Genomic DNA, 12285 nt, shown 5'->3' with positions numbered 1-12285 from the left:
GTTTAAAACAGGAGATGAAGAACAGCATCACTGCTGTCTCCCTCACTGCAGGGTCCTTTTCTGCTCGTGTCCTTCGTGCCTTAGCACTGCTGCCGCTGACTGCGGGTATGCGATCACCCCCCGATACGCACAGTGGGGAGAGCACAGTGGCAGGATTCACGGTCCCCAGCTGATAACCCCCCCCGCCCCCCCACCCGGCAGCGGCGTGAGAAAGGACTTCTTACCTCCTCTGCAGCTTCTGGAAGGAGCTTCTCGTACCTCCCCTAAAGACACGAGCAGTCAGGACTGTGGTAAATCCACGTCACGTTTCCAGGTCCATACAAACTAGAAGGGACTGACTCTTCACAAAGCCAAAAATATAACTTTGTTTTGAAAGTTTATTGGATCATCTTGACACAAAATCATTACAGCAGCTTGTGGTATGTTGTTTTCTTTTTTGTTGTTGTTGTTTTAAGGGAATGTTGATAGCAAATAAATTTGCGAATGTAACACATCATACAATTTCAAAATTCTAGAATCACTGCACAGGATTCTGTAAGAGAAGACTCTACATGCTAAAGTGACAGTTTTCATCCATGAATTAAAAAAAAAAGGAACACTAATTGAGGAACATCATCCTTTAAGACAATTTTAATATGTTCAGTTTCTAATACACAAACTGGCTAACCAAGGGAGGTTGACCAATACCAAATCCTACCGCTCCACCCGCGGTGAAGCTTGCTGCAAGCCAATTCCCGCAGCGCGCAAGTGCCGTCACTTATGAAGCTGGTCCTAGCGATGACATCAGAGCAGAGCCTTTGCAAAAATACCTTAACATGGGAAGAGTGTAAAGAGCACAACACACGCTTAAAGTACAGGACGTTCACCCAAAGGAGAAGATCAACGCTTTATCCTGTCTCTGCGTGATGTTTTAGCTCCACTCTGGAGCACTGCTGACGCCCATCGGAGCAGCGACAGCGCTGGAGAAGAACAGACCAACCCAACTCCTCCCTGGGGACCCTTCTGGTACCAGCAACTGGCAGGTCTTTACCTGTGCCTCAAAGCAAAACCGTTCAAGTGTGTTCTCAGCTTGCCGGGTATGGAACAGAAAGTAAAAGAACTGGGGGGAAGAAAAAAAGAAAAGAAAAAAAAAAGCAAGCAAGAGATCTTGGAGGACATCAGCTAAGCATCTCTGTAAAGGACACAGTGACATCCCTTTCCCATCAGCGATTCCACCGGATTCCTCTAGTGCAGAACGGGCTTTGCTTGGTAGACCCTCCCCTTCTTCCCTCTAAAGCAACCTGCTCGCTACAGACGCAGGGCTGCAGACCCCCACCACCCCCTCCCTCCTGCCACCCCCCAGGGCGAGCTCTGCCGCAGGGACCCGGTTCCACTTGGGCTGCTCAACCTGCAGCCACCGCTGCCAGGGCAGGGCCATGGACACGAGGAGGACGACGGAGCCAGCACCACACCTCTGACTTCACAGCACAGAGGGAGGGAGCAGGGCTGCTGCAAACTGGTGTGAGCACAAGGGATTACACACATGGGCACTCTAAGCTGGTAGTGGTCAACCTCCGCTGGTGAGCAAAATGATAACAGAAGCAGGAACAGACCCCTTTGGATTTCCAGTTTCTTGCTACACCCTAACTTTTCAGGAATGTGAAATTGAAGAGGACTCATAAAACACATCAGCAGAGACTGCTCAAAGGGGAGAGGCATGAGAGACTCCATTTGCAGGGGTGGTCAACAGGAGCAGAGAACCACACAGTAACACTTCCAGCCTGTTTCATGCGTTCGCTCTACTCTTTCAGCTGTCACTAAATGAAGGTTAAGGCTCAAGGCAACTACTATAAACAGAAACTCCAACATCCCAGTTCTCACAGGGCTCATTTGGATTAGCTCAAGGAGATGGAGGATGTTTATATGCTGATCAAAATAGATCTTGAGATAATAATAATAATAATAAATCATATTAAAAAAAAAAAAAAGAGGCCTTCAGGTCCAGCACCAGCCTCTGCTAGAAATATACATCAACTACAGCAGCCCTGAAGACATATTCCATGGCTAAGGATCAAGTCAACCTTCCCTGGCAAGAAGCACAAGCAACAGACTCTGTGCTACTGTCGATAAAATTCTGCTTAGTCCACCGTCCCACGCAGATGGCAAGGTTTATGGGATCTCCATGAGCTGCTGAATAAATAGCGCCCCTCCCTCCCTCCCTCCTCCAGTCATGTCACCAGGATCTCTTTGGGCTAGAAAGGGTTAACACCACAGTTTGTAAAAAGTTTTGAAATAAAAAGGTAACATACAGCCTTAAAATGTCTAAACTGCCAACAATGGTGGAGTTAACTGAAAAGCACGTGCCCCAGGATAGTACATGCGTACGAGGGAGAAACTTAACACTTGGGTCTGCTCATCTTTACACATTAGGTGTGTTTCTTGTAGTTGGAATATTTTGTAAGGAATATTCAGCACTTGGACAATGTCTCTTTCATCTCATCCAACAAGTTGCTAAGCAGGGTGGAATCATTACATTTCCCATCTATGGATACAGAGTTCTCTCCCTTGGAAAGAAAAAGAAAAAAAAAAAAAAAGAAAAGAAATCCATTAGTCTTTTCTAAGCAGGGACAATTTTACTCCCAGACAAGTTCAGGGACTGGAAACAGGCGGTGGAGCCTGCACAGGAGCGAAGCAGGCTCTGCCGAGAGGTCACTCTGGGGAAGCCACCAGTGCTGCTGCTACCCACCCAGTATGCACTGGGCAACAGAAAGCCCATGGCGAGGTACAAGCTGCGTAGTAGCACAGCGAAAACTGCTAGATGGGCCGGGTGAATTCAGCTACCCATGGTGCCCCTGGGTGACTTAGACAGGAATACTTCCCTCTTTCTGTTAAGACAGAAAGTGCTGCAGATTTACCTTCTTTCAGGTCAGAGTGTTACAATGCTCTCACCTTTTTTACCAGTAGGCAGACGTGATGGCCTTGGATAGAACGACTGTACATTGATGCACACGAATCAACGCGTTCCACAACTATAAAGAAAGAAGGAGTTTTCACTTAATGGGCCTGGTTTTAATGTAAGGTTTGCTTCCTGTGAAGAGGAACCACTGCTTTGCCTGGCCTCAAGGAAGAGAAGCTTCTACTGAGTGAGGGGAGGAGGAAGTCAGGGTCAGGATGATATATGTGCCTGGCTCCTATCTGGGACATTTTGCAATAATGGAGGTTAGTCATTCGTCTTTTAAGCAAGCTGCAAAGGTTTTGTGGCAAAAATGCTGATCAGAATGTAATCTCTTCCCCAGAAATACTTTCAGTGAGACACCATCTAACGCACACACCAGAGCATGATGAAACAGCCATTTGTTTTGCTTCATCCAGTACCTCTGTTTTAATAAGTCCAAACTTGAATAGCTCAGGCTCTCCCTTAATGAAACAAAGCACTGGGAAAAGAGGGAGGCTGAAGCACTGAAGATCTAACACACCCTCCAGAGAACAGTCGCAGCCCTAGCCATAAGCAAGCTGCTCTCATGATACCTGCCTCGTGCCTCGCTGGACCGGAAGAAAGCCACAGGGACAGGGAGAACTCATTTTGAAGAACACCGCATGCTCTGAGAATACCAGCATATTACAAAACTGGAAAAAACTCCTCTCCCAAATTTATTTGATCTGGGTATCACCTGCTTCTGTCATCGCTGAGGCCACAGAGCATTGCACTTGCCAAGCACAGCAGAAATTTTAGAATACGGAATTTTGCAGAAGGTTCTGGATCGAGGAAGACTCACCTGAAAAATGATGATGAAAACAGATCTTTGCCAGTAGATGTTGGAAAGAAATGCTAATTCCGTCTATTTTAATAGAACTCATGTGCAGATCTCCAGACTCTAGGAGCTTGGCAAAAGCATCGCTGCAAAACAGGAAGGAAAATAAACACTCATACTAGAAATTCAAGGGAAATCTGCTACATTAGCCCCATGCAGACCTTGAAACATCTCAGGATGCAGAAGTCTAAGTAATACCAAGCTCTAGGAAAATGGGTTTACAGCAAATATAGGAAGCACACTCCACTGGAGTACCCTACGACCTCAACCAGAGCTACTTCCACACAACCTCCACCAGCCTACATACAGGGCGTATAGCTTCTTCTCCAGAATCACTTGAAATAAGTTGATGGACATATTTTAACAGTCAAACGTTACACAAGATAACTGAACCATAACCAAAGCAATCACAAGCAGCCAAAATCAAAAGCATGCTGCATATCTTGCAGAGACGGCCTGCAGCCAAAGCTCAGCTTCACATGGGTGGCAAAAGCACCGATGTTGTGCTCCCTAGATGGCACTTACCTATAGCAAGGCGTCGTGATCAAGTATGAAGCGCAACTGAAGTGCAATTTGAAATCTAGTTTTTCATGGGTTGAACCTTCATCATTCTGCAACAGGTCAAAGGAAAGGAGATGAATGGGAGCCCTGAGGCAGCAAGAGGAGGCACCACCCCCACCTACCAAACAGGCACCAATGAAGAGCTTTAGGGCTTGATTCCCTTCGATGTACCCTGGCTGGGCCTGAAGAATCAGCCCCGAACAGCCATCACGCTACAACATCAGGCCACTTAAGAGAAAAGATTTGGGCAGCCATGCTGATACGTACACCTAGAGCAGTTAAGGGACACAACTGGAGGGACTGAGCTGCATTTTTTGTTGCACTCTGCTGAAAAATACTGAGCAGACTGAATTTAAACTAACACCTAGAGATGTGCCTTTACAGTTCACTATTTCCCAAGGAAAATAATAACCTTGTATCTCCCAGATTTCTTAGGTACTGAAAATAGAACTAGTATACTATTTTGAAGAAACCCTTAAAATAAGAGATAATGGCTGACTCAGAAGTAGCCACGACTGTCTCCATTTACTTCCTTCAAGCTATTCACGCAGCTCCTTCGTTAGTAATTTTACTGAAATAAGATCAGAAACCCTATAGTCTTATACAGGCAAATAGTTTTAATTAAACAATGCCTTCAGCTAACCTTACTCTTGTTCTGGATTTCCATCCTTATTAACTGTATCTAATTCTTATCACTGTTTTCCCAGCCTTGTATCAGGTAGCAGTGTCCAACTGATCTTTGGATAACTGAGATCAAAACAAACAGCCTCTGGGTTGCATCTCTCACTAGTTGGTTGACCTCCTCTCCCCAGCAGATGCACCACTGCAGTGATTTTATAGCTGACAATGTGGCATATGTTTCAGGCTGCATTGCTCACACACTGCCAGGAATGACAATTTAGGACATGCTTATGCAGTATTCTAGACAGTCTTTGCACAAGATGTCATGTAAAAATACTTCTCACGTCACGGGATGGGCTGGTGCAGCAAAGATGAAATGATGCCTTCAAAAAAGCTCTAAAGCAGTGCTTTCCACCCAAGTCAAGCTCCCTTACGCGGTTCTCCAAAGGAAGCAGAAACAGAGTTTAAAGCTGCACTTACTTTGACTATAAAGGACAGTGTTCCTTTTAACTTCTGAGCCATAACAATACTCTGAAGTGTAAACACAAACTGGGCTTCATTAGAGATTCCTAGCATGAAGAGAGGAGAGGGAGAAGTCAGGTCAGAAAATGGTTTCCATACGCAACTAATGGTTAGAATAAACTGATCAGTAGCAGCTAAGCTTGAAACTTTCCATGTAGTTGGAAGAGAGTTATATGCACAATTCCTGTTGTGAATTAACTGTGTTACAGCACTTAGCTCTCGGGTCTCTGAAAAGCAGCAGTGATAGCTGGCATTTGGTAGAGGTTATTGAGTGAGCAAGCGCCTGGGCGAAGTATGTGACAGTGGCAATAAATTTATACTGTTTGTTTCAACTGGAAAAATATACAGCTTTCCAAGTAGTTTTCAGACTAATTCAAATTCCATTTCTGTGTTTTTCTTTTACTATACAAGTCTGTCTCAAGAACTGCCTTATACAGAACAACAACAAAAAAAAGATCCACTGCTTTTTGTGGGGGATCAAAATGCACCCTGAAGCCACTAAATCCCAGAAGACTTCTGTGAGCTGTTTCAGTATTCAAATTAACTCTTTGGCAAAGGAAGTGAAATTCAAAGAAGTTCAGCGATTTGACTGTACTATTGTACTATGTATGAAGTCATCATCCTCCATCTCTGTGTCTAATATTTCTTAAGGGCTCAGCTCCCCATCCAAATAAGCACATACTTATCACAAACCTTCACTGCACATGGCTTCTGCCGTTAAAACAGTGGAACAATAGCTCGAGAATAAATCCAGAGTGGACGCTAATGGTCCACAAACCTATAACTTTGTTTCGTTTAAATATCATAGCAAACTCCTCATGAATTTTGGATTCCTGTCGTTGGCCTTGGTAGCACGTTCAAAGGTGTGCCAGCCTGCAGTCACCTGAAAAAGGAACCTCGGACATGCAGACTCCCAGCCCTACGTTACTGGCTTTGCTCTTGCTGTACAGAACCACCTGTGCTTATAGCCATACTGTAAGAAGGCTTATCCTCTCCAGGGAATTGTGTGAAAGCCCAGGCAGAAGGACATGTCTTTCTGGAAAACAGCAAGGAGCAAGAAGTTCAAAGAATTCTTTCCACAGGAGGGCAGTGCAGGACTAGACATACTCCCAGAACCCTGTGCAAAGCTGCGCATACCAGGGGGTAGCTGGAAGGGTACAGGTATCCCATCATGTACTGATGATCCTTCTGGTCGGAGCATTTTAGTGTTGAGAGAGTCCAGGACATTTAATTCCATGCTCTTAAGGAAGCTAGTGCTTTTGTTTTCAAAGATAACAGAGACAGTAACTTGACTATCGTTCTGCAGGTTTCCTTGAATATCGTATGTCTGCAAACGAAGAAAAAAAAAATACACATCACAGGAAAGATTCAGGAACTTCAAACAGCAGACCCCCAGAACAGAACACAGCATCAGAAAAACGCAAGCTTTAAAAGGAAAGTAATTCAGTACAACTGCAGGACAATGAAAAGCAGGGTGATGATCAGCTCCACAGTAATGCTAAGCAGTGGGAAAATCAACAGCTTAAAAACTTGTTAAGCGGGACATCCAGAGGAATGCAAGTGGAACTTTGTTATATTCCTCCTTCCTGGGATTTAAACAGTTCTTCTATTAAGTGTTGTCTACTTCAAGTCACTATACTATCCCCAGGGTATCCCCTCTTTTCTTAGAGAACACAAAACCAGAAGAGACATCTGGATTTGAATGTCAAAAAACTCACCGTTTTAATGTATGAATTTTCAGCAAGGAGGCGGTAACTGGACATAGGCTGAAAGACAAGAAAGAAATCACAGTCACAGTATAATGAGTTTCTCTGAAAAGAGTTGACTTTCTCCTTCCTCCCAGAAGAGTTTAGCTCCTGCCTTTTCTCCAAGGCAAGGGCTGTCAGTGCACAGCTACTCACTGGTAGTGGTTCATCATCTAGTGTTCCATTCTGCACAGACTCTGTCGTCTCCTCCTCACTGTGATGACTCTTCTTTTTGGCTTTCTTTTTGTCCTTTGATTTCTCTTCTTTCTCCTTCTTGTGCTTTTTCTTCTTATGTTTGGAGGATTTCTAACAAGAACAAGAAACAACAAACCCTTAAAGAAACCCTGTATTTGCAGCCATTACATCATGACCTCTCTACCAATCTTTCAACTCTGGACTCTCCCTCTGTGCAGCCTTCTGGCCTGAACCAAGTTTCCCTCTGCTGCAGGAACCTGAAACAGAGTTCCCATTCCTTAAACCCCAACCATCATTCTGTGCCGAGTCCCAGTAAACCCTTGCTCCCCACTCGGGTGACACCACCTTAACCCAAAGCAGCCCGGGATCAGCAGAAGGACAAATTTCTTCAACTGTTTGGAAGCTCAACTTTAAAACTGCTTCCCGAGCCTTGGCTCAAAGAACAACCAAACCTCTTCCTATGAAGGTCCTCCTCATGATAACATTCTACTGCTGCCTATTTGCAGGTGGTCACTATACCGAACAGGATGCTGGTTGTGATTCCTGTGTGCTTCTTTTTAAGGAATACGAGACACAAGGAGAATATGGCTAAGGGCAGCAGCAACTTAAACCACTTACCTTCCCTTCATCCTCCTCCTCCTCCTCTCGCTCCTCCCTTTCTTCCTTTTTTACCTCTTGAGGTTCAGCCCCAACAGCAGCACCCACTTCAGGCTCACTCTGAGCAGATTAACAGAAGAATTATGACAGTAATTGAATGCAGCTGAAACAACTGAATCCCACACCAAAAGAGATCTTAAGATGACACTTGGCCTCACACCAACTCTTATTTCAGAAATTGCATTAGACTAACATGGCAACAAACCTTCCATCTTATGCCTCTGAAAGCCAGCAAATATGATCACCTGAGGACAAGACTCAAAATACTTCCTCCAAGGAATCCATCCCTTTATATTCTCTGTCTCTTCCTCTGAAGTCTCCCATCAAAATTCATGAGACTCCTTCAGACTGTGTCTCTCATGTCTATTAATACTGCTAGTGTCTAGCTCACACTAGGAAATAAAACCATACAACAATATTAAACTCCACCAATAATATTAAAATCCACCAAGCCTGTAGCTGCATCTGTATTTCTATCCATTGATCTGCACAGCAGAATGAGCTTGAAACCTCCCACTACAGTGTCTGTAAACTGGGGAGATAAAATGTCATCGCTTCATAGCAATAAGTGGAGGAGACAAAGCCTATCTTCCCATCCCTCCTGCAGCATGACAAAGCACTCTGATCACAGCTAAGATGCAATCATCTGAAAAAGTTTCCTGCGATGTGCTAAGATGTCTACCTGTGGCTGGGTAGTGGAAGCAGGTGGTGGAGCAGTGGAGAGCCAGAAATCCAAGTCTTCCTCCTGAATTTCAACAGAAAACAACCAATTATCTTTGTTTTGATAGCATTTTTTTTTTTAAAAAAAAAATCAATTAAACTCTTAAGTTTTCATGGAAATGCACTGCTCCAGAATGCTCATATGCAGATGCTGCAATACATTTAGGAGCAAATAGCTTGGGAAGCTTAACTTTAGCCTTCAAGCACACTTCCAAATCTGGACACAGCTGACAGTAACTGCAAAGTACCCTGCGTATCACAGTACCTACAGGCATTCAAAGCATCATCACAGCACACTGGCTGCATCTTAGGGGAAAAGTGCATCTCTGCAGAGTGGTTAACAAGAAGGATACTTCAAGTCTTCAGAGTAACTGACAACTAACATCAGGTTTTGTAACCGGAAGATTCTGAAGTACATAGGGGACAGGATGTAGAACAGAAGTGAGTTCCAGGTATCTTGCTAACGAGTTCCCCATTTTAAGGGCAGACAAAATATCAATAAACTCAGCTTCCAAATTAGATCTGGAGGCTCTGCTGTGTAGGCTGCAGTAAGCTGAATTCTGCTATCTTATGAGGCTAAGTAAATGTTATTTTTATTAACATAAATCTTTAAATATCTGCTCTTACTGTTGTAAAAATTTAAGGAAATAAAGGTTGAAAACATCCAGCTGTTTGAATTGTCAAATGTGACTGTTCCCAAGCAACAAACACCACAAGAACAAATATGGCCCATAACAGCAGTTTCTAAAATAATGCAAGCCTTGGAGAATTACCTGTTTTTCTTCTTCCTCCTCTACTACCTTTTTCTCTTTCTCTTTCTTCTTTCCTTTCTCTCTCTCTTTCTCTTTGTGTTTCTTTTCCTTCTTTTTGGGTTTTTTGCTCTTCTTCTCTGCTAGGGGAGCTTCTGAGTCTGGTGACTTCTGGGTCTCAACATTTCTGTGCCTCTGCACTGGCAGCTTCTCACTGTCTGCTAAGGGTCTTAAAAATAAAGAGACCATCACCCTTCTGCAAACAGTCTCCCTCAGCTCAGATTATCTACTGGAGGACCAAGACAAAGTATGCTTTGTTTTTAAAGAGTTTGGCTCCAAAAGTCTTAAATCAGCACATGCTTCTGTACCTGAAGTTTATTTATTTAACTGCAGACACTGCCCTGCAGATTAGAAGTTAACAGAAACAATCTGAAAGTGACTTAAGAGCCAAGCTCTTGCTGACACCTAATCACTCTTAAAAGTGATAACTACAGACCTGCAGGCTGAGTAAAACCTACAGAACATACCCCACTTCCAAAGAAACCACTCCCAAAAAGCAAAGACATGAAACAGTGGGAAGCATTTGCAACAGTGCGGGAATTCCAGCAGTGGAATGGTAGCGTGGCTCAAACAACAGCCCTTGAAGGGGGTGGGTTTTGTTACTGATGAACAGATCACTCCAACTGAAGTGCTTATTTTGAGCAATAAACTGTTTCATTTTGGAAGTTTATGCTATGAATCTGTACTCTACCATTACATTCAAAAATGTGTTTTATTATGGGTACCTATTTCCCTAAAGCATGGGTAGTTCAGATTTACACTGTATCCCAAATCCATTACTTGGGGAAAAAAAAACTCACCAGACATTTCTCCATGCTTGTCAAACTCTGTCCAGAAATCAGTAAGAAGTTCACCAATTGCCTCCTTTGCTATTTCTACAGCTTTTACTTGATATTAATTTTTATGTTTGAGCAGCAAGCACCGGTTTAGGAAAATTTCTAAAGGTCTCGCCCACCTTAATTATTTTGCTTACATTGCATGAAGAACCCACCCCAATTAATTTTATTACTTTGAAACACGCACTCTAAGGGCAGCATGGACCCTGTCTGTTTGAACAGTGAACAGATCTCATCTTTAAGCTATTTCACATATACCTGTACAGGAAAAGGGACTGGTGTTGAAAGTCAGTGGGGAAATAAAACCCACACAAATCTGAGGGTCAATGATTTCAGCAGTTTCACCACCCTTCAAGTATTCATGCTGTCCACTGGTGTCAACCGACCTGACAGAGAAGGTCACCCACTAAGCAATGTACTCTTACCTGGAAGGCTTCCCTGAAACCAGACTGCATGTGAGCGTGACACAGACATAGCAGTGCAAGCACAGAAAGAAAAAGAGAGGACAGAGACATGAGAAACCGTGACAGGAGAACACACTGACTCATATGAAATGGAAAGAGAATGGATGGAAACAAAACAAAAGTCCAAAGATGCCTCCTGAAGCACAGCATTCCAAAACTGCTCCGTTCAGTTTGTTCTACGCTGTTGAGGCTTGTGATGCAAATACAAGGTCTACAGTCAGAAATTAATTTCCTTTTATATATTTGCCCCCTGCAGACTCAGAGAGATGTAACCAGCTCATGAAAAAAGGAAGTTTTTTCAGAAACTGTGCATTTTTTTTAAATGCTACATCACTTCTTTGCAAGGTCCTGAGGGACCAAAGCCCTACAGATTTGAGAATTAAAAAGAATGTCAAGACTTTAAAGCCGAGTACCAGAAAGAGAGAGATACTATGCATGCACACGTGCCTGCACAGCCTTCAAAACTTTACAGGATGCATCCATGGACTATAAATCAGCAATTATTTTTAGCAAGTTGATTTTGTAAAACAGCAACTAAAAAAAATAATAAAATCTTTATATGCAATACTTAACAGCCCACTGCTAATTATCGCATGGCACGCAGGGATTCAGAGTCTGCTGCACTGCAGCCTTGGGGTCCAGTACTGTAAATTACTTCAGTAGCTGAACAGGGACCAGGCTCTGGTCTAAGTTACAATATGCAGTTCACTCAATCACGCTGGAACAATGTTTTTCAACAGTGGAACCACACTGAATGCCTACAGAGCAATGGGGATGCGACGAACGGGCTGTCACCAGCCAAATGGTTGCAACGCAGAGCATACAGGCTTGCCACGTGTACAGAGGTTCTGAGAAGAATGCAGGTGAATGCAGGTCGCACTCAGTGCCAATGCCAGTTAGACCAGAGAGATACCGGTACACCCAAGAGCTCAGACTAACTCAGATCTGACCCCAGCTACACTGCCTGGGTTTTCAGGCTCATTCAGCCACACCAGCTGATTCCCTTGGCCCTCCCCAGCCCCCTCCTACTTCAGTAGCTTTGCTTTTATCATCTGTGCTGCAGTGGGAACCCAAACCTGGATGATCATCCAAGGTTACATCCAAGACATGGCAAGAGACATTAAGTCTTTTCACCTAATGGACTGTAGATAGTGCCTTTGCCAGACCTGCCCTCATGCATTCTGGTTAGCAATTAAGTAAATTCACATACAAAACCGTCACTTACTTATCCAGATCTATATCAAGTGCCTTATATGGATCATTTGGATCTTTGTCATCTTCGTCACTGGGCAAAGCATTCTGCAGGAGAGATAATGAGACCATCCACTGAAGCAGCAAACCACAGGCAATTCCAAAACTACACC

At 43.8% G+C, this 12285-nt stretch overlaps 1 protein-coding gene across 3 annotated transcripts in view; it reads right to left on the bottom strand.

Moving 5' to 3' along the window:
• Positions 1 to 359: 359 nt before the first annotated feature.
• AP3D1 (adaptor related protein complex 3 subunit delta 1) overlaps positions 360 to 12285 on the bottom strand; it is a 46994-nt gene continuing 35068 nt past the window's right edge. For 2 of the 3 annotated variants that reach the window (XM_056336075.1, XM_056336077.1), the window contains 13 exons: positions 12147 to 12220; positions 10883 to 10906; positions 9586 to 9790; positions 8775 to 8837; positions 8054 to 8152; positions 7397 to 7546; positions 7214 to 7261; positions 6633 to 6822; positions 5454 to 5542; positions 4317 to 4402; positions 3756 to 3877; positions 2929 to 3008; positions 360 to 2543 (listed from right to left, as the gene is read on the bottom strand). In XM_056336075.1, coding sequence (XP_056192050.1) covers positions 2448 to 2543; positions 2929 to 3008; positions 3756 to 3877; positions 4317 to 4402; positions 5454 to 5542; positions 6633 to 6822; positions 7214 to 7261; positions 7397 to 7546; positions 8054 to 8152; positions 8775 to 8837; positions 9586 to 9790; positions 10883 to 10906; positions 12147 to 12220 — 1326 coding nt within the window. In that variant the 3' untranslated portion in view covers positions 360 to 2447. The remainder of the gene's footprint in view (positions 2544 to 2928; positions 3009 to 3755; positions 3878 to 4316; positions 4403 to 5453; positions 5543 to 6632; positions 6823 to 7213; positions 7262 to 7396; positions 7547 to 8053; positions 8153 to 8774; positions 8838 to 9585; positions 9791 to 10882; positions 10907 to 12146; positions 12221 to 12285) is intronic. The other variant, XM_056336076.1, reaches the window with a different exon arrangement.

The sequence above is a fragment of the Falco biarmicus genome, chromosome 4, assembly GCF_023638135.1.
Source record: "Falco biarmicus isolate bFalBia1 chromosome 4, bFalBia1.pri, whole genome shotgun sequence".
In the NCBI taxonomy this organism is placed as follows: domain Eukaryota; kingdom Metazoa; phylum Chordata; class Aves; order Falconiformes; family Falconidae; genus Falco; species Falco biarmicus.
This window is presented reverse-complemented; position numbering and strand designations above follow the sequence as displayed.